The sequence below is a fragment of the Galeopterus variegatus genome, unplaced genomic scaffold, assembly GCF_000696425.1.
Source record: "Galeopterus variegatus unplaced genomic scaffold, G_variegatus-3.0.2 Scaffold1247, whole genome shotgun sequence".
NCBI lineage: Eukaryota > Metazoa > Chordata > Mammalia > Dermoptera > Cynocephalidae > Galeopterus > Galeopterus variegatus.
In genome coordinates this window covers 223,543-246,589 of record NW_007727358.1, presented here as the reverse complement: position 1 = coordinate 246,589, position 23,047 = coordinate 223,543, and the positions used below count along the sequence as shown (strand labels likewise).

Below are 23,047 nucleotides of genomic sequence, written 5' to 3'. Positions count from 1 at the left end.
GGGTCCTCTAGTCAAGAGAGGCTGACACTGTCCCTGCAGGGACTTGGCCACCTCTCGGGTACCCCTGTGTGTCCCACAGGATACCACCTCAAATCGCCAGCCAGGGACTGACCTGGGACACAGTGGCCGCTGCCCAGCCAAAGCTGTGCCCTGAGATATTTGTCCCCCAGCCCTGGGGAGGTGGCAGACTTGCTGTCACACGTATGTGCCCAGACCCACCTTCACCAGACTCTTTTCCCAGGAAATGGGGAGACCACTGGGCTGGAGTGGCCCTGTCCGGGGCCTCTGGTGGCCAACCGATGGCTGCCTGTGTATCAGGAGCTGAGAAGGGGAGAGAGAATGGTGTGTGTGTGCACATGTATGTGCGTGTGTGCCCATGTGAGGCTTTCTGCTGGCTGGCAGGTATGGGGAGAAGCTCTGGGGTGGTTGGGAAGAGGACGTTGGCCAGTGAGTCTGGAAGGGCCTGCACGTCCTTCCCCCAAACCTCTGTGGCCCCTGCACCCCACTCAGCCTCCAGGGCAGCAGAGGGACGGGGCAGTGGTTTCTGGGATGGGCTGGCATCATCTTCAAGAAGACTTGAGGCCCCTTGGCAGTTTGGGGGCTCCATGAGTTTTGGGGGATTGACAGTATCACCACTCCCCATGCCTGGGAATGTCACAGGGCTAGGGGACTGGGCCTGGGAATAGAAGATCTCACAGACACTGCATGCCCAGAGGAAGGAGGCTCCCATGTCTGCTGAAGCTGCAGCCTAGAATCAGCCACGTGTCCCCCATGGACTAAGGAAAGGAGGGGACATCTGCAGGGCCTCCAAGACTACACCCTTCCTGGGCCAGCACTGAGGGTCCCAAGTCTCTGCAGCAACCCATGTGGGTGGAGGCACTAACTCCCTGCCCCGAAGCTCTGAACCACAAGGCGGTCCCAGCCAGGGAGTACCAGGTGCCATCAACCCATCTGCAGTTTTCTGAGCACGCAGGGCTCCCAAGGGCCTGGTCCTTGCCCAGGTGAGGCTCTCCTCAGAAGGCTTCTCTGAGCTGTTGCCCTGGTCCAAGACCTAGTGGGACTCCGGGTCTACAGAGCCTAATCTGTGAGCCATGCATGCTGAGACCTGAACAGCTAATCCATGGTGCTGGGACATGCAGCCCCTTGCCTGGGCTAGAACCAGGATTTGATCCTCCTGCCCCAGGCATGCATGCGTGCACACACATGCACAGACACAAACTGGCTATGTGCACATGCACATGTCCCTCGGGCCTGACACACATGTACATACGTACCCAGACACACCAGCACACATGTACACAAGCACACACATTCACACATGCAAACCAGTGTACATGTGTGTGCATAGCTACACAGATGTACACATGTATGCACATACATGCACACACCATCACACATGTACACATGTACACAGGCACTCATACAAACTGGTGTACATGCATGTGAGTTCACAGAGACACACATGTACAAGACACATGCACACAGGCACATGCCAGCATACAGGTGCACACATGCATAGCTGTGTACACAAACACATGTACATAGACATGCATGCACACAGGCACACACCAGTATACATGTGCACACAGGCACACACATGTGTACATACACACTCAGACAGGCTGAGCTCAGGAGCCACGCCTAGGAAGGCCCCACCTGGACATCATTTAGTTTCCTCATGGTCAGTGGGTGCTGGTCAGTAGCAGAGACATGGCAGCAGTGAGGAGTGAGAGGAGAGAGGTGCTGAGGTTGGAGGGAGGGTGAGTGGGGCACAGTGCTGGGCGCCGCTGGTGTGTGTTAAGGGACATAGGACAGCAGGGCCAGTCCTGCAACAGAGGCAGAGCCCCCGCCCCCAACCCCCATCCAGGACAAAGAATGGGGTATAGGAAAGGGACCCCTGGTCCTTTAATGACCTGCTACAGGCCAGGGGCACTGATGTCTTCTCGGTGCATTTCACCCTCATGTTGCTGTGACTCAGGGAAGGTGGACACTGCCTGCACTGAGCCCTGGCCTCCTGTAGGGCAGAGGCGGGCCACAGAGGCTCCTCACCCCAGGGGCTGCTGGGGGCACTCAGTGGGATCAGGGACCGGTTGGTCTGGAGCAGGGGGCTGTTAACGCTTAACAATCCTCCTTTGTATTTTCCTCCAACGCTGAGAGGACACCCACCCATGCCAGGGCCACCTCTCCAATAGTCCCCACTCCCCTGGGTTGTCCTTGCTGTGGCCCAGCCCTGCCCTGAGTGCTGGGCACAAAAATTAGAAGACCCAAGCCCCGCCTTCCAGAGCTAAAGGGAAAAACTGAAGTGCAGATAGGGAAACCTCAGCACCCAGGGCGGTGCAGCCAGGAGCAGGCAGGGAGCTGGAGAGAGGGTAAGGGTGCAGAGGGAGGTGCCCTGGGGCCCCACGCCACCCCTCCATGCAGGGACACAGGAGGTGGGGGGCCTCTCAGTGAGTCTTCAGCAGACTCGGAAGGGGCTGAGTGGGTGCGGGGCTAGGGCAGTCCCAGAGAGGGCTCCGCCCTGCCCTCCTGGTGTGCATCTGCCCCCTCTACCTTTCTGTTCCACACCCACATTGCCCAACCCAGGGGACCCTGGGCAGCTCAGACCCATTCTGGGTTCCGTACAGCAGCTCCTGACCTACAGTTCTGTCCTGATGGTGGAGCCTAATGTCCACTCACAGGATGGGGACTCAGGGCAGGAGGCTGTGCGGCAGACACCTCCCCTCTGCCCTCATTTCTGCTCCCTACTGGAGATGGGAGCACCTCAAGACCTCAGCCCACCAGGGAGGCCAGACCCAGGCACTGTATCTTCTGGCCCCTTCACTCCTAAGCAAGAGCAACGACTCTGGCCCTGGGGCGGCTTGAGGAGGGGAAACCAGATCTTCTTAGACATGGAGTTAGTGTCCCAAGGCCTGGGTATAGCAGTGCAGAGCTCTGGTGCAAACTCCTGTGCTGCCCACTCTGGGCGAGTCACTCAGAGCTTTGAAACTCAGTCATCTTCTCCATAAATGGAGTATAATAGTGCCCATGTCATGGAATGGTTGTGAGCACTGAAATGTTAAATATCATCATACGTGAGTAAGCAGTAGTTAGCTGTCAGTCCTAGGTGACAATGGTAATAGGGTCAAGGTGGTGATGGTGCTGGTGGTGATGGTGCTGGTGGTGGTGATGGTGGTGATGCTGCTGGTGGTGATGGTGATGATGGTGATGGTGATGATGATGGTGTTGGTGTTGATGATGATCATGGTGTTGATGGTGATGCTGATGATGGTGATGGTGGTGGTGGTGGTGGTGGTGCTGGTGATGAAGGTGACGGTGCTTGGGATCTCCAGGATCTGTGACCCCTGTGTGCTTTTCCCACAGGGTTACTGGTGGGGAGCTCTTTGAAGACATCGTGGCCAGAGAGTACTACAGTGAGGCTGATGCCAGGTGGGTGTGGAGCCCTCGCACTGTCCTGCCCTGTCTTCCCTCACCTCCTCTCTTATCCCTCACTCAGCCCCACTCCTGCCCCTTCTTCTAACCCGTGCCTATTCCTGTGTGATAGTGTCCTTTCCATGGCCCAGGCACAGGGTCGGCTGAGCAGAAGGTCAGTCTGTCTGCCCAGCTGACAGCCCCACCTAGCCCTGCTGGGAGCTCTCTGAGCAGGCCAAGGAGCCGGGGCAGCTCCTGTGTCCTTGACCAGCACGGGGTTGTGGCCCAGGTAGGGAGTGGCCCATGCCTGCTGCATTTACCTGGGGCCGGAACTGTCCCACAGAGGTGGTGCTGGCCTTGGGGTGGCTGTCGGGGAGCAGAAGGAGACAGTGTGGTCGTGGGTATCCTCTTGCCTTTGCTTGGATGCCTTAGCTCATGACCCATAATGGCCACCCTTGGCTAACTTCCTCACAGAGATGAGCAGTTTCCAAATGCTTTTCCCAAAAAGACAGGCCAGGAATCCCTCCCACAGTGTCCAGCTTGAGCTTAAAGCCCAGGGAAGTCAGCAACCTGGACTGGTGGCAGCTGGCTGGGAAAAGGGCTGCTGGATCTCCCCCAGGTCCCCTGCAGCCTTGCTCACCCCCACCCCGGGGCAGGAGCAGGAAGCCGGGAGACCTGAAACCTCAGCACAGGCTGAGAGGCCACCTCTCTTCCGCGCCCAGGGGGATGAGGGATGAATGGTCTCAGAGACTGCTGTTTGTGGCATGACTGCTTGGTACCAGATTGAGGGATGGCACATGTCAGCTGGGAGATGACAGCGTTTCTGTTCCTGGAAGGATAGTCTACTTGTGGCGTGTTGTGGACCAGGCCAGATGCCACCATGACAGAGGTGTCACTTGTAGCAGTGCATCTTAGCTCAGGGACAGCTGAGGGCCATCACTCTCTGCCTGCTGGGCTCTGCCCACCGCTGCTCTGCCACAGAGGTGTGCATTGAAAGAAGATAAAAGGCCAACAGTGGCCCTCTCTAGGCAGAAGAATTATAGGTGATTTTTAATGTTTTATTTTGTCTAATAACTTATTTTTTTTTTAATTTTATTAATATGTATTTTTTACATTCTAGGATGTTGTAGAGCAGTTGGGAGGGGGAGGGAGGGGAAAGGGGAAGGAAATGGGATGGAAGAAGGAGGAAGGAGGAAGGGTGGGATTGAGGCCTGTGGCACCCCCTTCTTTCCCATAGGGGAGACTGGGGGGCTTCCAGCGGTGGCTTGGTCATTGCCGGGCTGGGTGCAGATGTCAAGGGAGTGTGGCAATAGCCCCCCACCGTTCTAGCTCAGGAACCTAGGGCCCTTCTTTGCTGAGGCTTGCTGGTTGTCACTGGGCTGGTTGAGAGTGGCGGGGTTGTGGTCGAGAACCTCGGCCCCCTGCCACCCTGGCTTGGGAGAGCCTGGGGTGCCTGCTGCGGCAGCTCAGTGGTCATCGCTGGGCTGGTTGCTCATACAGTGGGGCGGGGGGGGGCATTGCTGAGGCCCTTGGCCCCCATCCTTGGGGCTGGTTGCAGGTTTTGAGGGGCATGGCCGAGGCCCGCAGCCCTCCTCTCTTTCTGGCTTGGTAGCCCAGGGGATTTCCAGTCCTTTTAGGTGTTATAGGTTTTCTTTGGTGAAATGAGACCTTTACTAGTTATCAAACTTTGTCTCTGGTTGTGGGTATTTTTTTTTTCTTTCAATTCTGTGTTGGATTATTTGCTGTTCCCACCACTTAAGCTCTACACTGGAACTAATTTGTTGTCTTTTGCTTACTTCTAAAGTGGGGGAACTTCCTGTGGGAAGTTGAGCTCGGGGGTTGAGCTAGATTGCTGCTTTGCTGCTCATTCCCTGGGGAAGGCTTTTTGTGCAGCTCAGGTTTTAATGGTTGACTTTATAGGTACTTTCGGATCTGGTGAAATCTGGTGCACTTGGGTTGTGTAGAAACCCTGGACTGGGCCTGAGTCTTTTCATCAAACTGCACCCAATGCAATTCTGTATTCCTGACCAGTCTCCTCTGAGTGGTCCTGCACTGATTGGGGGGCAGATCAGCTGTCCTTGCTGTGCCCCAGTGTTCCCAGGGCTCAGGGGCACTGGTTTCTTTTCTAAGGCTCCTTGAGGAAGGACTTTGTATTTTGCGAAACAGCTGTCCCCTTGGCATGGAGGATCATGGAGGAAGACGAGGTTTTTCTTTATATTTGACTTATCAGAAAAGCAGAAGGCTGGCTGGTTAGCTTACTTGGGAGAGCGTGGTGCTGGTAACACCAAGGTCAAGAGTTCGGATCCCCTTACCAGCCAGCTGCCAAAATAAAGAAAAGGAAAGTGGGACAGAGCCACCTCCTCCTGCTCTGAAGTGCTGGGTGGGGAGCTTCACAGAGCACACTGGAGCATGGACTCAAGCGTGAGGAGGGGGCATCTGGCCAACTGGAGCCTCCCACCCACAGAGGGGACCCCACGGCACAGAGTCCTGGCAGTGCCTGGACTGAACACCTCCTGGGCACCACCCTGGGGCCTGGGGCTCCCTGCAGCCCTCTGACAGCCCCCACTCTGCCCACTGTCCCGCCCATAGCCCCTGCTCTGTTCCCTGCCCCCCAGCGCCCTGTCCTCTCTGATGCCCCCCCCATTCTCAACATCCTCAGCTCCCAGACCCTCCCCCGCTCCTGTTAATCCTCTCACGACCCCCTGTGATTTGGGGGTCCTGCCCCAAGTCAGCCTCCCTGCAGCCATGCTCCCTGAGGCCAAGCCTGGAGGGGACTACCCAGGACGGGCATGGGCCCAGACAGCTCTGGCTACAGGGGTGGAGGGGCATTGTGTGGCTTTCCTCCACACACCAGGGCGTCAGCCCCTCTGCCCACCAGGGGGTGGCCTCAGCCACTTTTTGCTCATTGTCCCAGTCTTTCTCCGTCTCTTTCTCTGATGGTCACACAGCTCCCCTCGGGCCCTGGTGGCCTGGCCCAGCAGCAGGAGCCCTACCTGCCTGGCCCTCAGATCCTCTGTCACAGGCCAGGGAGGCACAGAGCTGCCTGGGTGCTGGGGACCCCTGCCCAGGACTGGAGTGGCTTCAGGGTGGGCTCAGGAAGGGAGAAGCTGGGGTTTTCTGGGGTCCTCAGGAGTTTCTCTAGCTCTTCAGGTCCCAGGAGGCTTCACAGGAGAAAATTGTAGTGTGCTGGGAGGGGAGGGCCTGCTGCGCCCTTGCCAGGCATGGTTGCTCCCTGCTCTAATGGCAGGTGTCCCCACTTCTCCCCAGAGGACTCTCTATGTGGAGGGTGCCCCTGGGTGTTTGGGGTCCCTTCAAACTGGTCCAGAAGGGATGGGGCCGGGGCTTCTCCCTGTCCCGCCTGCAGACCCCTGGTCTTGTCTCACACACTCTGCTGCCTCTCTTGGGGGCTGGGGCTCAACGGGGGGTTCTCGGTAGCCAGGCTGAGGAGGGGCAAGCAGCCCAAGTCCTGTGGGGGTACTGGAATCTGGGCATGATTTGGGAGGCTGAGTGTCACGGGGGCAGGGGAGGGAATGAGGGAGCCTCCTGGAAAGTCTGCTCCTTGGCTGGCCCCACAGATGCCACCAACCTCAGGTGCCCTCTTTACCTCTCCAAGCCCTGCGCCCTGCACAAGGAGAGGCGCTGCCAGCAAGGGGGTCATGGCAGCCTGCATGGGTCTGACCCCTGCCCCGTGCCTCAACAGCAGTGCCCGCTGGAGGGTCTGCCTGGGAGGCCCTGTGGGTGGTCGCCCCATAGGCTCTGCTGGGAACTCATGGCAGGAGCGTGGCAGAGGAGCAGGGCTTGGCCTAACCCCAGGGGGAAGCGCCGAATGGAATCAGGGCTGTGCTAAGACAGAGAGAGAGGACCAGGCGCCAGGCAGGAGTGGGCGTAGCCACGTGGCCAGAGCCAGTGGGAACGGCGCTGTCCTAACGAGTGCAGACCTGGCCTGGGCAGGTGTGGTAGTGACTCCAGATGCCTGGCGCTGCTCAAAGTGGAGCATCTGATGATCTCCGATGAGCCGCATCTTGGGAGAAGGAGGGAACGAGACAGGAATTGCTTTTCTGAACTCGTTTCTAACCAAGGACGTTGGAAATCCCTCTTGGGAGGAAGCAGGATTTTAACTTTGGAGTTGGTGAGGAAACTGAGAGCTGTCCACGTCTTTTTTAAAATGGAGAAAGCGAAGTTCAAAACATGTAGAATCTGTGTTTTAAAAACCTTAAAGGGCCGGCCCGGTGGCGCACTGCTACAGTGCACCTCTTGGAAGCGCGGCGGCGCTCCCGCTGAGGGTTTGGATCCCACATGCAGACCGGTTCCCGCTGGCTGGCTGAGCGAGGTGCGGGTGCGACGCCGAGGGTTGCGGTCTCGTTGCCGGTCCTGGTCCGGTGCGGGCGTGACACTGAGGGTTGCGATCTGTTGCCGGACACGAAAAAAGACAAAAATAAAATAAAATAAAATAAAATAAAAATAAATAAAAACCTTAAAAAGCAGGCCGGCCCGGTTGCGCACTGGAGAGTGCGCCGCTTGGGAGTGTGGCGGCGCTCCCGCCGAGGGTTCAGATCCCATGTGGAGACCGGTTCCCGCTCACTGGCTGAGTGCGGTGCGGGCACAACACTGAGGGTTGCGATCCCGTTACCGGTCAGTAAAAAAAAAGACAAAAAGGAAAAAAAAAAAAAAACTTAAAAAGCAATATGGTTCATGAAAGGAAGGTGGAGGGACCCAGCGAGATGCTGATTGTCCCCAGGGGAGACATCAGAGCCCAGACTGTGAGAATGATGCCCAGGATGCTACTTGCGGACAATTCTGACCACAAGAGTGACCTCCTAAACTATTCAGAACATGATGAAAAGCCCCTAGAGGGGTCGGCCCTGCCTGAGGAAGATGCTTGGTATTGACAGGTGGAGTTGGCCTCGCCCTTCCCAGGCCACGGTCTCACATGGGGACAGGGCAAGAGTTTAGCCAACTCGTTCATGAGCACGGATGTGAAGAGCCTGCAGCCTGCATGACAAGTGGGTGGGGGTTAAGGGGGAGGCTTAATTTCAGCAACACATCCCAATCCCCGTGAGACCCTCATGGTCACCATGGAGAGGTGCAGACCAGACACTGGCTCAATAGTCGCTGTGTCTCTGGCATTGGTTTAGGGCCCAGCACTGCCAGGAGGAGAGGTCAAGGAGGACCGGGCATGCTGACTGTGGTGTCGGGAAGGCATCCTTGAGGGATGACCGCTGGAGGACAGGGGACACAGGGCACAACCCGGAGCTGCAGCCAGGACTCACGCTGGAGGAAGTGCCCCGAGTCTGGCGCTGTCTCCTGTCCTCAGCATCAGACTGTGAGGTGTGCATGGTGCAGGCCCAACCGCTGTGGGCCCAGGGAGGTGGCCCTTCCAATGGCCACAGGCTCCACACAAATCACTCTGCTGGAGAGCATCTGAGGGCAAAGGAAAGGCCAGCCTGCAGGGCTGCAGCAGACCACGGTGATGGGCTGGATGGAAGGGCCAGAGATCTACATCCCCTCCCAAGACAAGCAGGGCCAAGAATGGCCACGGGAGCCGGCCGTCCACACTGCGCAGCTGCGCAGGAAGGGGGTCACACTGAGCCCTCATGCATTCCACAGGGTCTGGGAGGACATCTGACCCACTGCCTCAGCCCCACTGGCCTTGGCTTTCCATGCTAGACACTTGCGGGAGGCTGAGCTCTGCCCACTCGAGTGAGGCCCCTCAACTGGCTTGAGTGGGTGAGGCTCACGGGCCTTGCCAGGGACACAGCCAGCTGCTCACAGGGGACTGACACCCTCCGATGTAACAGGTGCCGGGCTCCCTCGGGGACAGATGAGGGTGTCAGGCTCCTTACGGTGGTTCCTCACGGGCAAGCTGCAGGGACACAGCCCCTGATAGGAGTGGCAAGAGCTGGAAAGGTGGCCAAGGGGGTTTGGGGAGCAGCTGGACAGTGGGGGAGATGCTTTGGCCCAGGGCAGGAGACCCTAGGGCAGTGAGGGGCTGGAGACCCCAGGGCATGTCAGAGTGGAGATGGGATTGTAGTTCCTGCCCTTGGTGACATTGAAGGGGAGGCACTGAGGGGCTGTCTTCACAGGTGCGGGCCTGGCTTCTCTGAGCCCCACAGACATTAGGCATCCACCATCCCATTGGGATCTGAGGGCTGGGTTTCTTCAGGGAGGAAACTCGGATTTGCTCTTTAATGCGGTAGCTGGTGGTGTCCAGATGTGGCCAGGAGGTGGGGAGCTGTTTGAGGGAGAGGCTGGACTCCTATGGCCTCTCTGGGTTTGCCGTTAGGAAAACAAAGACCACCCCTCCCTCTGATCCTTGGTCACCCCACTGTCCTACCCCATACAGGACCTGGCTGGGATAGGAGGGTCCTGAGGGGCCTACCTGTCCCTTCTGCGCCCCTCCCAGAGGGGCCATGACTGAGCCTCCGGCAGGTAGGCTTCAGGCAGCCTTAGCACAGGCCTCCAGGCCCAGCAGGTGGCCTTGGGGTGGTGGCTGCCATTGCCCTGCAAGGTGGAGCTGTCCCTTAGGGTGGGGCACTGGGTGGGGCCCCAAGAGGCCTATGCCTGGCACCAGGAGCACTTAGGAAGGCAGGCTCAGGCCACAGGGTCTCGTGTGTGCAGGGCTGGATGGCCCTGGTCTGATGTGCCCGAAGACAGATGTCAGGGAAGTGCCTGAGGGCAGCTCTGCCAACACTTCCAGCCGGTCACCTCCTGGGTAGCTAGGGACTTCTGCTGACAGCCTCCCTGCCTGCCAGAGGAAGGGCTGCAAGGGAAGCTGTCTGTGCTCAGGAGACCCAGCCATGCACACAGGGCCCCGTGGGCCCCTCAAGACCCCGGAGCTGAGCTAGATGCCCCCAGTGTTGCCTGAGCTGAGCGGTCCCACCCTGACTCCACTAGCCAGTGTGGAAGTTTAAATTAGGTTTATTTAAGTGAAATAGCGCAAGCACTAGCGCACTGTTCCTGCTCCAGAGCAGAATGGGCCCTGGTGCCTGGGGCTCGCCACACACCACGGCATCCACCTGCCCCTGCCTCGGCCCTTCCCTGCCGTGGTTCCCTACCCTGTGCCCACCCCCCTCACCACAGCCTGCCCTACAGGGTACAGACTCAACCTGGCCTCCCTCCCAAGGGTGCCCAGCTTAGGGTCAGGCTTGGCCAACATGAGCCTGGGAAGAGGGTGCACTGGGAAAAGTCCCTTCCATGGGCCTGGCCCTGCCTCCCCAGCACATGTGGGCCCCCTGTGAAGGCAGGGCCAGGGCCGGCGGTGGAGCCTCAAAGCCCTCTCCTGGCCAGGACCTCCTCTCCCCTTGGTTCCCTATGTCCCCCTTGTCCCTCAGGCTGGAGACCGCACCCAGTGCCATATAGCACATCACCACCACCCCCCGTGCCTCCTCTCGCTGTTCCCCCAGCCTTACCCCGGGGGCCACTCCCACTAACCACCTGCTGTTTGCCACAGTCACTGCATCCAGCAGATCCTGGAGGCCGTTCTCCATTGTCACCAAATGGGGGTCGTCCACAGAGATCTCAAGGTGAGTCCCCACCCCACTCTGTGCATGTGTACATGTGGGTGTGCATGTGAGTCCACAAATGTGTTGTGGGCTCTGTGTGCACACATGTACAGCCATGTGCACGAGGATGGGCGTGTGTGTGCATGCTTGTGCACATGTGTGTGCATGATGTGTGTGTGCTCACATGGGTGTGTGCACATGTGTGTGTGGGGTGTCTGCACACGTCCCTCCCAATGCCTCCAGGCCTCCAGAGCTGGTGGGGGGTGCGGTCCAGAAATCAGCCTGTTAACAAATGTGCACTCAGGGTCTCACTTTCTGGGCTCCCACCAAATAGTGTTCCTGGTTGGTGGGGACACAGATGGCAGAGGGCTGGTGCCACTGGGAGCAGGGTGGCAAGAGCAGGCCTCACCTGGCTCTGCCGAGTCCTCCCAGCCCTTTCTCCAAGTCTCTGCTGCCCACAGTTCAGCTCTCAGCAAAGAAGCTCTGGGTTCTGTTCAAAAGAAGATTTGGTCACCCCCCAGGGTGCAAAGTGGCTGGGGCCTCTCAGAAGCCACCTTCCCTTCCTCCTCCTCCCTTCCCTTCCTTCCAATGCCCTGTCCTCCTCCTTCAACTGCATCTTCTCCAAGGCTTGGCTGAGCCAATTTCATTTCTCTGGGTGGGCAGTGTGGACCCTGGGCCTGTCACCCTGCTGGAGTTTAACACCAAACTTCCTGTGGGCATTTGTGCTGAATGGGGGTCACACACTTCCTTAGGCCATTGATGAGGGGGCTGGTGTTTGCAGCCATTCTGGGGAAGGTGTCTCTCCGGTGCCCCTCCACATGTCCCCACTGCCTCCTCCCTCTCCTCTGCATGTCCCAAGGGTCCTGCTCTGTCTTATTGGAGTCAGCCTCCCTCAGGGGCCCTGGGTTGGTGCAGGGACTCAGAGGTTCTGCTGTTAGGGGGCATGGACACTTTGTTTCCCTACCCAGCCATTGATCTAGTTAACGTTGAGGCCAAGACAGAGAAGTGGAGGCCAGTGCTCTCCCCTCCTCAGTTCTGGCGGCAATCCTTGCTGTGGTCTCCCACATCATCAAAGGGGGCAGAATGTGCCTCCTCTCCTGGAGAGAAATCCCACTATCTGATTGAGACAGCCCCAGAAGTGGTGCCATTGTGGGGTACCTGTCACCACCTGGAGGATGGTGGCAGAGACAGATGGTCAGGTCCCTCTCAGGGGGACTGGGAGGGGCCAGCATGGAGCCTGGAGGCAGAGACACAAATGTGCAGCCCAGCAGGGGTGGACCCACACCTCCTTGCCCAGTGCTTCCTCGGCCAATCACTTAATGCTCCTTCTCCACGGGAAGAAATATCATGGTGTCTGCTCTGCACAGCCTCTTCCCCTCCTTCCAGGCTTCCAATGTGGGTGTGCAAGAAGTTTGGGGCCCCCTGCCCTGCTCACATCAGCAAAATCAAGGGGTCCCAGGGACTCTAGGTCGATGCCTGGTGGGCAGGGGCACAGTGCTCCAGCCTTGAGGCAGGGAGGTTGAAGCAGGGGACAAGAGAGGGCAGGAGGCCTTGTCCCCTCCTACTCTATAGGGCCCTCGGAGGAAGCTCTGGGTTTCTGCCATGTGGGGTCTGAGGATTGCCAGAGCTGGAGCCCTCACAGCTCAGGAGAATACAGATCTTTCCACACAGGGTTAGCGTATTCTCACATCGAGTGGCTCATCAAGCTGCAGGGTGGTGCGTGCAGTGGATGAATTGCCAGGGCTTCCCGAAGGGAAGGGCGCGGGAGGCTGGTAGGGACCTGAGGGCTCTCGGGCGCCTCCTGGTGGTCAGAGGTGAGAAAAGCCACAGCCGTGGGCTCCCTGGTTGGCACTGGGCACCTTGGGATTGGGCCAGAGCCCTGTGGGTTTGGAGGCTGGACAGGACGGTCCCCGGGGATGCAGCAGCTAAGACCTTCTCAGGCTCGAGTGCCCCTAGTCTGAGGACAGCAGCCTACCTGGCCACTCCTGCATAGGGAACAAATGTCCTTCCAGCCTGAGTAAGGGTGCTGCCACCTGAGAGGCCCGAGCAGCCTTTCCCCACCTGGGGGTGCCCGACAGGCAGGGGGTCAGAGCAGGGGCCTCCTTTCTGCCCTGTGTGGAGGGGCTGCCCAGGGCTGGGTGAGACTGGGTGGGTGGACGTCCTGGGCTGCCCCAGGCACTGTGGCCCCTGAGCGTTCCTCTTTGCCCTTTGGGAGTCACTGTCTCAGCAAGAAGTGCCTGAACCTCCCAGTAGCCTCCCCACCACCACTGTTGTAGCCCCTCTGCCAATGGGAGTCCCAGGACTCTGGGAGCCCCCTGCAGCCTCCCATATGGCCTACCCCAGGGCTGTGGGGAACATCGTGGTTGCTTGTAAGGGTGAGCTCAAGGTTTTGGTTCAAGTGGGCCCCCTAGATCCCCATTCTGAGGTGCAGGGGATCCAAGCTTGGGCTGAGAGCCAACTCCCTCTGAAAGGCCAGGACTTGTGGGATGCAGACCTAGGGCCCATGACTTAGCTGTACCCCGGGGATGCCCACATGGTAGGGAGTCAGATCTGTGCACCCCTCCTGCAAACTGCTGCCTCTGTTTTGTAACACCCCCCCCCCACTGTAAACCTCCCCTCTGGGTGTAAACAATGTGCCCTGGTGCTGGTCGCCTCCTGCAGCCGGAGAACCTGCTCCTGGCCAGCAAGTGCAAGGGTGCTGCGGTGAAGCTGGCAGACTTTGGCCTGGCTATCGAGGTGCAGGGGGACCAGCAGGCATGGTTTGGTGAGTGCCTGAGGGTGGGGGGGATGCCCGCGGCCCCTCAGGGCCCCTCATAGCCCCTCATAGTCCCATCCCCTCTTGCTAGGGTTCGCAGGCACACCGGGCTACCTGTCCCCTGAGGTTCTTCGCAAAGAGGCCTATGGCAAGCCCGTGGACATCTGGGCATGTGGTGAGACCCGACGGGCCACTTGGCAGGGCCGCCTCCTTGGGCAAGGGTCTCCTTCCATTGGGGGGTGGGGGAGCAGCAGGGAGCTGGGCTCAGGCTGCCCGTGAGTGGTTGGGAGTGGGCAGGGGGCTGTTTGTGCCATCTGCCCACATGTCTGCTGCACCAGGGTGGGGGCACAGGAATGCTGAGGACCCCAGTGCTCTCGGGGGCCATGGGGTGCAGGGCATGGGCTGCATGGTAGGCAGCCTCCTGGTGTGGCTGCGGCCCTCATGGCCCCGTCCGCAGGGGTGATCCTGTACATCCTGCTGGTGGGGTACCCGCCCTTCTGGGACGAGGACCAGCATAAGCTGTATCAGCAGATTAAGGCTGGAGCCTATGACGTGAGTGCCCGGGACCCCGTTTGGACTGCCGCCCTCCCCAGGGCAGCCTGGGAAGAGACTGGGAGTGGGGAAGCCCTATGTGTGGCCAAGTGCTGGGTCCTGCTCTCCCAGATTCGTGGCAGGGGATGAAACCCCATGGGGAATTCCAGCCCCTGCCTAGGTGGGGGCTTCAGACCCAGCCTGGGTTGTTTCCTTCTGTAGTTCCCATCCCCTGAGTGGGACACTGTCACTCCTGAAGCCAAAAACCTCATCAACCAGATGTTGACCATCAACCCTGCCAAGCGCATCACGGCCCACGAGGCCCTGAAGCACCCGTGGGTCTGCGTAAGTCATTCTGGTGCCCTCTCGGGGGGCTCCTGGTGGAGGGGCCTGGGATCACTTCCTTGTTGAGGTCCCTGGGATGGCCTTGTGAAGATGGCATTGAAGGGTGGAGGAGGCCCCTTCCTCCTGACCACAGTCCTGCCTGTGAGGGGACAAGGCTTGAAGTCACAGGCAGGTGGGGACAGGTGGCCTCTCACCGTGGTGGTGGCTGTTGCTCTCAGCACATGGTGGGCCCTGAGGTGCTGCAAGCCCTGCTTCCCTGGGCCTCTCCCCTGACCCTCCGCTCCTTTGAGCCCCCTCAGAGGCACAGCTGATGCCCCGGCCCCTCTCCCCACAGCAACGTTCCACGGTGGCCTCCATGATGCACAGACAGGAGACAGTGGAGTGTCTGAAAAAGTTCAATGCCAGGAGGAAGCTCAAGGTAAGGCCCCAGCCCCAGCCCCTGGCACTCTGTATCCCTATGGCACCTGGTGCTGGAAGGGGTGGTCTGGAGGCTCGAGGCAGGCCCCACAGGAGAAGGAGGGGAGGTCTGAGCTGCCCTGGGACTGGCCTGTTTGTCGAGTAAACTCAGTCCCACCGTGGGAACTAGCCAAGGGTGCCCTGGGGCCACATGGAGGGGCCATCCTGAGGTGTGTCCTGCAGGCCCTACACCTGGGGCTCCTGCAGGCAGGACATGCCCTCTATCAGTCATGCTCTTTTTAGTGTGAGCGAATCCAGAAGCTTCTGGCCCAGAGCATGTTTGGTAAGGAGAGAAGAGCTGAGCTCTGGTCCTGGGTGGGCAGGGGGAGTTCAGGGAGGGAGGTGGGCACTAGCAGGCTGCCTGACCTGCTGCACTGGCAGGACTGGTGCTGATGGTCACTGTCGGGTACGAGTCAGCTGTCGCCCTAGGCTGCTGGGTGCTGAGGGTGAGGGTGTGGCCTGGACCTGGGGGCCCATTGCCCGACTGCCCTCCCCTGGTCTCTGAGCCGTTCTCCCCGAAGCCCCGAGGGCAGCCCCCACTGCTCTGGGCCTGTCATGGAAAGGAGGGGCAGTGGACGAGCCAGACCGCAGAGGAGCTGCTGTGGCGATTGGTGGTCCTGGTGATCCCTGAGGCTTGGGGTTCTTGAAGTACTTAGAAGCGGTGGTTGGTTGTCAGGTTGAGTGTCCAGGGCATGTTTTAATTCTGGAAACAGGTGATCTGTGTGTGCAGCTCTGGGTTCCCGGAGCGCTCACCTCTCTGGAAGTCTGTGATGAGTCCTGCCAGGCGCCCCTGGCGCTGAGCGTCTGAGTGGGTGGGTGGGAGGGGTCTTCTGGCCAGAAGCCAATGGGACGGTCCTGGCTTTGTCTCTCCCCAGGGGGCCATCCTCACCACCATGCTGGCCACACGGAATTTCTCAGGTGAGACACTCTTCTCCAGGGAGGACTCCCCTGCAGGACGGCGGCAGGAGGCTCCTCCTTTCTCGCCAGCCCTTTGGCCCCTCCACAGCCGCTGGCCCACGCTTGGCCTCGGTCCTCAGCTCTGAGACCCCTGCTGTCCACCTGGCCCGGCTGGTCTCCCTCATCGGGCAGCCCCGGCCCCTTTGTGTTGGGTCTGTGTCACCTTCCTTGACATCCCGAGTGTCTATGCGGCCCACTGCCCGGGCTACACGGCGTGTGTGTCTGTCCAGGCATTTGTCGGGCATCTCTGTGGCCTCTTCGTTGTTTTGAAAGCTCTGAGCACCGTGTTGTGTGCAGGAGGTGGGCGGAGGGTGTGGGCTGAGTCTGAGTCGGCACAGGGGGCTCTGGGGACCTCCCTGCTGAGTTCTGGATGAGAGGTCACTCAGGGTGGGTGGTGGGGGAGCAAGGTCTCCAGGGGTCTCTTAGAGACCCCTGAGACCCAGGTCGCTGGCAGGCCCACCTGGCACAGGGGTGGCATTAGTCCTAGAGTGGAGCTGGCGGCCCCAGCGCTCAGACAGCTGTGCTGTGGCTTCTCGTCGTCGACTCTCCGTGTGCGGGCGTCTGTGGTTGTCTTGTCCGTTCGCATCTGGCACCCCCATCCCCCCATCCTGTTACTTTGGCTGTGACGCTGCACCGCTGAGAAGGGCGCCAGTGGTCACACCAACTCTAATAGGACTGTCTGTCTGTGGCGTGCCTGCCACGCCACGGTGGCACAAGAAGCCCCCGCTGGGGTTTTCTAAGGAGAAAGGAGGCAAATGCTTTTCAATGTCAATCAGTCCAATCTTGTTTTCACTCTCCTGAGAAAAGGATTCTGGAACCATCCATCACCTAAACTTTAACTCTAATCTTCTTCTGCTTCCTTTGTCTCTTTTCTCCCCTGACCTCGCCTGCCCTCGTCTGTGTCCGCCTGCCTCCCCTTCCCCTCGTCTCTCCTGGTGCTAACAGTGGGCAGACAGACCACCGCTCCAGCCACAATGTCCACCGCGGCCTCCGGCACCACCATGGGGCTGGTGGAACAAGGTAGATGCGTCTTGACCAGTGTCACCCGCTCCCACCTGTCCCTCCCGTCGGCATGCAGCCCCCTGCTGCACACAGCCACTGGCCAGGCCTCCAGAGCCACCCCTGAGGCCACCAGGCCCCCGGGAGCCCCTGCTCCCGCCATGGTTACCTCCCAGCAGAGCACCCTGAAGGCAGGGGGAAGCCCCCAGTCTCCTCGCCTAAAAGAGGAGGCACTGGGCTAGGTGACCCGTGGGCCTCACGAAGACCCAGGTGCATTTGGCCGAGACCCCCTTGTCCTGGTCCCTGAGGTCTGGGGGTCTGGAGACCCCTGTTCAGAATGGCCTTGGCCTTGCTGGTAGTCTCTGGGCCTGCTGCTGGGGGGTTTGAATCCTGAAAGGGGGCTGTTGGGGAGCTGAGTCTGAGACGCTGCCCCAAGAGAGCCTGTGGGGCTCAGTCCCCTGTGTGCAGATGCCCTCGCCCCTCGGGACCTGCACGGAGCCGGTGGTCTGTGATGCTGAGGCCCACATATGCATGTCTGCCTATGAGTCCCCCAGGACAGGCTGCTCTGGAGCCAGAGGCTCAGGCCTCTGAAGTGACTTTGAAGCCAGCTCTTGGTTTCTTTCTACCAGGTCCTCCTCACCTAGCCCCACACTCCATGAGGGGAGAAGGCCAGTTCCATCCACCTGCCGCTCTGGGCTGGGTGGGGCCAGACCTCCCAGCTTGAGCCCAGAGGCCTTGCTGGCTCCCACCTGCCTGCCTGCCCGTGACCTTGGGCAGACCCCATGCGTGCTAATGACCTCAGGACCTCCTCTTGGGTTCCATAGCTGCAAACTGAGTTGAGGGCTGGTGTGAGTTTAGGGCAGGCAGGGCCAGCCACAGCTGGCTGCCGCTGTGCACACAGAGCCGACCTGGGGTCCTCCCAGAGCTGAGCCATATAAAGTTTCCTGTCGTGCTTCCAGCATCAGCTGGGGCCAAGGCAGGGCCAGGGTGTTGGTGATTCTTTCCTCTATCCTTCCTGCACACCCACCCCAGCTCCCACCTACAGCCCCTCAGGGTGAGCACCAGAACTTCCCAACCAGAGAACCCGCTTCCTGGGGGAGGCTCAGCCATCCTTCGCAGATGGCTCTTCTCCCACATAAGCCTAGCGCATGTGTCCGGCAGGAAGGACCCGAGCGTCTGAGGCTGCTGCATTTCACAGGCCTTTCTGGCACATGTGGTGGGCGGATGGGACTGGGGTCAGAGAAGGCTGAAGCTGGCTCGTGGGGAGGCCCTGCTGCCCAAGGACAGTGCGTGAGGCAGGCCGCACTGAGCCACTCTGCCTGGGCCCCCTGTGATCCTGCCTGCCTGCAAGTGAACGTGGGCGACCGTGCATGAGGCCATCTGCATGTGTGGCTCTGCCCTGGCACCGCAGGCCTCTCTGTCCTGGAAGGGGGTCAGTGCATGTGGACAGAGCCCAGCATGGCTGTCCAGCGTGACCAGCTGGGGTGAGGCAGAGGCGGGGCTGGGCTCTTCCATAGACGTGTGGCAGGGCTCTTCTCTATGGATGATGGCTGGGTCTGGTACCGTCCCGTCAGACCTCCCAGTGTGGCGTGGCACCCCTCCACCAGCAGGGAATCCCTTATCTGTAGAGCACGTTGTAGTTTTGCCTCTGTGGTCTTCCTGGCATCGAGCAATTGTGACACCCACAACTGTCAGGGTAGCTATGGGGTAGCATTTGCCTTGGCCTGAGGACATCTGGGGTGGGAGACAGAGGGTCTCTCCTTGTCCCCCTGAGGCCTGTGGAACCACCAGCCTAGGTGTCTGGGTTGCCTCTGGCTGCTTGGTCCACCTTTGGCTTCTGTTGCACCTAATAAATGTTTGCAAGTTGAGACAACACCGTGCCTCTGAGCACCAATGCAGACTGGAGTCGACAGGATTCTGGCCACAGGGAATCGAGCTAGTCCAGAGCAGAGGTGCGTGGCCAGAGCTATGTACTCCAGGATGGCCTGGTCCAAGAACCGCATGCAGATTCCAAGACGTGCATAGGCGTTGGTTTAAAAAAAGGAGCTCACAAGATGGGATGTTTGGGAATGGATTGAAATGACACGGGTGTGGGCTGCAGGGCTTCCCAGAGCCTGGATACCATGATGGCCCGTCCAAGTCCTCAGAGAGGGCTCCCACCCCTTGACTGTGAACTTCTGCCCTATTTCCCATGTTAACATTTCCAGTAGCACAGTTTGGAAATGTAGGTTGTGATAGACTCAGGGACGTAAATGGAACCCTCTAAGACTAAGGGCTGTCCCAAGGTCTCCACCAACCCTGCCTATGGTCTGACCCAGGCGCCTCCTTTCCTATGAGAATCATCTGAAGCTGGCGAAGGATGCTGACCTGGCCCCGGCAGGTCTCAGACCAGTATTGGCACTGGATCCCACTCAGAATACAGTTGGAATGCCACTGGATTGGCCAAGGCTGCCCGGCCTGTGGGTAGGCTCTGCCTGCAGAGGTGGGTTAAGCCCACCTTCCACAAACCACCCATTTAAATTGGCCACATCTTTGAAATGAGTGTTCCCAAAAAGGGATGGGGATCTTTTCCCTTTCCTGCTCAGGCCCCTGGGAGGAGCTGTCCTCCTGGCTGTGTCAGGAAGCTGGTCACCAGCAGGACAGGGTCCCCAAGCCACAGCCTCAGCCTCAGGAGCACTGTGCCCAGCTCTCACACCAGAACAGACAGGCAACCGAGGTGGCCGGCGCTGGCAGGTGCTTGTGGGGATGAGCTGTGTGTGCTGGAGATGGGGAAGAGAGGGGAGAGGTGGGGCCCACAGACAGGTAAGCTAGGGACCTGTCCCTCTGTAGTGAGTTAGAGGGGAGGCAGATTGTGGCTGCAGCAAGGGGGAGGTTTTTCACAGTCTGTGCTATAGGAAGGTGGAAGTCATTTCTGGTCCTGGAGCCCACCTTGCAGAGCTGCCCTGGGGCATCAGGGACCTGGTCCTACGTGCAGCCTCACCAGGGCCTTGAGCCTTGGGCAGGTGAAGCGCAAGGGGCAGGTTTGGGGACAGGAGGTTGACGCCTTAGCTCCAGAGAGGTCCTGAGAAGGACTCTTGGGCTCGATACAGAACTTTGGGAGAGTTAACAGATCCATGAGGGAGGGAGGCTGTAAACAGAAATTCTGTGCCCACTGCAGGGCCACACAGACTGCTCTGCAGGGTCCCAGGGCCACATGTAGCCCCTGGGAAGTCACAACCCTGCACTCCACATGCAAGGCATGGCAGGGACCAAGGAGGAAGCAGGGTGGGCATTGAGACAGGAGGGAGGTAGCCAGCCTGGGCACTACACTGCCAGCCTCAGCCCCCCGTCTGTGAAATGAACTAGGTGACCCGGAGCAACGAGCAAGCGTCAGAACCCCCCAGGGGCTTGTGGGACAGATGCCGGGACCCCCAGAGGGTTTGACTCAGGAGGGTTGGGTGGGCCTGAGGACTCGCGTTTCTGACTGTGCCGGGCAATGCTGCTGCTGGGGGGCCCATCTGAGACCCTCTGCAGCTCTAGGTCTGAGTGCGCCTGTCTGTCCAGTTTCTTGTCCCCGCCCACGCCTGTGTGGGCAGCATGGGTCCCCCTCCGAGCAGGCAGGAGCATCTGGCTTCGGGGCCTGGCTAGCCAGCCTCCTGGAGCCGGCGGGCTGGGAGCTGTGCTGCCTACCTTCCCTGCCTGGCCCGGGGTGAGGGATCCCCTCCCACGCTGTCCCCTGTCCCCTGGCACTGCAGCACAGCCCTGGCTGCTTCCCTCACCCGCTTTGCTCTTCTTGGCCAGGATGGCTGAGTCCCGGCCGAGTTGCACCCCCTGCCCAAACCAACACAAATCTCGTTTTCTCTCTCTCTTCCTTCCTCACCCCCTTCTCCTCCTCACCCTTTTCTGTAAGGTAAGCTCACTTCCTTTTTTATTTCTTTTCTTTTTTTAGTTCTGTAATTAAAATTTTAACTGCTGTAGATGCTGGGGGGCTGGGGCTGAGCCAAGCCAACCCCGACCGCCGAGGGGGAGTGCCTCAGGGACGGGGCCCATCTGCTAGGCCCGGGGTCCTCGGGTGCTTGTGGGCAAAGAGGCTGGTGTTGGCCCCAGCCAGTGCCCACCCCGAAGTGGCCCCAAGTCTCGTGCTGTTGGGGGCTCTTCAGGAGGAGGGAGAGCAAGGCCACCCGTCTGCCAAGGGATGGGTGAGGGCAAGGAGGGCGGGAGGCTGAGAGCGGCAGGGGCCTGGGCTGGGGACAGGGCCCTCTGTGGGAGCAGCCAGCTGCTTGGGAACATGGAGAAGTGTGGAGGGCGTGATCCTCTGAGGTGGCCCCGCTCAGCTGCCCACCGCCCCCAACCTGGCACCATCCTGTCCTTGTTCCTGTCATGGGAGGGGTCAGTGTCCTGCCTTCCTCTGCATATGGCCTGGAAGCAGAGGGCCACAGGGTCAGGAGGCTCTGCAGCACCCACGGGCGCCTCTGGGTCCCAAGTCAGAGGAGAGATCTCGGTGCCCTGCAGAAGCCTCAGGGTCATGGAGGACGGCTGGGGGAAGGGTCCTCGGGCAGTCCTGGCCCGGCCCCCACCGGATGGCCCAGGCTGCTGCTCCGCTCAGACCAGGCTGGGTACCAGAGCCACACCTGTCCGCGGACACTGGACCATGCATGGGGAAGGAGCTGAAGGGGGTGTGTGGGGGGCGTGCGCAGCCATGGCTGTGCTGTGACTCAACATGCCTCCTTCCCTCCCATGCAGCAGCCAAGAGTTTGCTCAACAAGAAAGCAGACGGAGTCAAGGTGAGGTGCCAGCTCGGCCCAGGGTGCCCAGAGCCTGCAGCTCTGCCCCCACCCCCAGGCTCTGAAGGCTCGGGGAAGGGGAGTGGTGGTCCCTGCCTAAGGGCTCCTCTTCCCTCTCTCCACAGCCCCAGACGAATAGCACCAAAAACAGTGCGGCAGTCACCAGCCCCAAAGGGACGCTTCCTCCTGCCGCCCTGGTACTGACCTCCTCAGCTCCTGCCTTTCGGGCCCTCCCTCACCTCCAATGGTGTGGCTGCCGCCCCAGAGGTGGCCGGGGTGAAGGTGGGATCTGGCCCCTACTGGCCTATCTCTGGCCCCTGGCCCTCACCCCTCACCGCATTGAGAATGGTGGAGTGGGGGGTTGGCCCCCCAGAGGAGAGGCTGCTGGGGGTGGGGTGCAGGCAGGGGTGGGGCTGCTCTAGGGAGCCCCTTGCTGGGGCCCAGAGATGTTGGGCCAAGAGGAGAGTTGTGGCCCCCACCTGCACCGACGTGGGCGTCTCCCCAGGAGAAGCTGCAGCGAGAGGCCTCGAGGAGGCTGGTGCGGCAGAGGACAGAGGGGGCTGCCTCGGCTTCCTGTACCCCCAGGAGTCCCCACCCTTGGCTCCTCCATCCCCTCAACAGGCTGACTCAGGCTGGGGCCTGGCTTGTAGGGGGCTGGCTGGCTCTGCAGGGAGAGCAGCCCCGAGTGGCATGTCCCATGTCCATGGGGAGACAGTGGCACAGAGGCAAGGTGTCTTAGGCCAGTAGCAGCCAGAGCTGGCTTCCCTCATGAGCCAGCGCACCCGTGCTGGTCTGTGGCTGCCCGAGAGGTTCGGCTGAGGGGCTCCCTGCTGGGAAGGGGTGGGGGTCTGCACGACACGTCCCTGCTGCTCCCTTCACTGCCCCTCGAGAGGGTGCCTGTCCAGCTCTGGCCCCCATGCCCCAGGGGGAGCTCCTGTCCAGGTGAACCCCACAGTGGGTGCTCCCAGGGATGCGGAGTTGCAGCCAGGGGACAGGGGCCTTCCTCCTGGGCACTGGGTGCATCTAAGCTGTCCAAAGGTTTGGGGTTTGCTGGCTGCAGGGTCCTCAGTTTGTTGGAAGCATGCTTGGTGTCTCCCCCCGGTTTTTGTGCCCCAGGCTGGGCTTCTGGGAGCCAGCCCCAGACTTGCCAAGTGGCCCCTGAGCCCAGGAGGGAAGAACCTTCCAGCGAGGGGGGAGCTGCTCAGAGCAGCTGGGCCGTGGCCTCAGCCAGCCCCGTCTCAGACCCTGTCCATCCCATGTGCCACCCACTCCATGACATCTTCAAACCTGTGCCCTGCGGCTGGGGCAGACGGTCCTGGCAGCAAAGGTGG

At 60.1% G+C, this 23,047-nt stretch overlaps 1 protein-coding gene across 2 annotated transcripts in view; it reads left to right on the top strand.

Annotated features, from left to right (window-relative positions):
• Window positions 1-23,047, top strand: part of CAMK2B (calcium/calmodulin-dependent protein kinase II beta) — a 68,780-nt gene that overhangs the window by 33,002 nt on the left and 12,731 nt on the right. Inside the window, exons 4-14 of one of the 2 annotated variants that reach the window (XM_008575864.1) lie at window positions 3,361-3,426; window positions 10,859-10,931; window positions 13,572-13,674; window positions 13,757-13,840; window positions 14,123-14,217; window positions 14,419-14,541; window positions 14,876-14,959; window positions 15,873-15,915; window positions 16,900-16,974; window positions 21,679-21,716; window positions 21,842-21,913. In XM_008575864.1, coding sequence (XP_008574086.1) covers window positions 10,905-10,931; window positions 13,572-13,674; window positions 13,757-13,840; window positions 14,123-14,217; window positions 14,419-14,541; window positions 14,876-14,959; window positions 15,873-15,915; window positions 16,900-16,974; window positions 21,679-21,716; window positions 21,842-21,913 — 744 coding nt within the window. In that variant the 5' untranslated portion in view covers window positions 3,361-3,426; window positions 10,859-10,904. The remainder of the gene's footprint in view (window positions 1-3,360; window positions 3,427-10,858; window positions 10,932-13,571; window positions 13,675-13,756; window positions 13,841-14,122; window positions 14,218-14,418; window positions 14,542-14,875; window positions 14,960-15,872; window positions 15,916-16,899; window positions 16,975-21,678; window positions 21,717-21,841; window positions 21,914-23,047) is intronic. The other variant, XM_008575866.1, reaches the window with a different exon arrangement.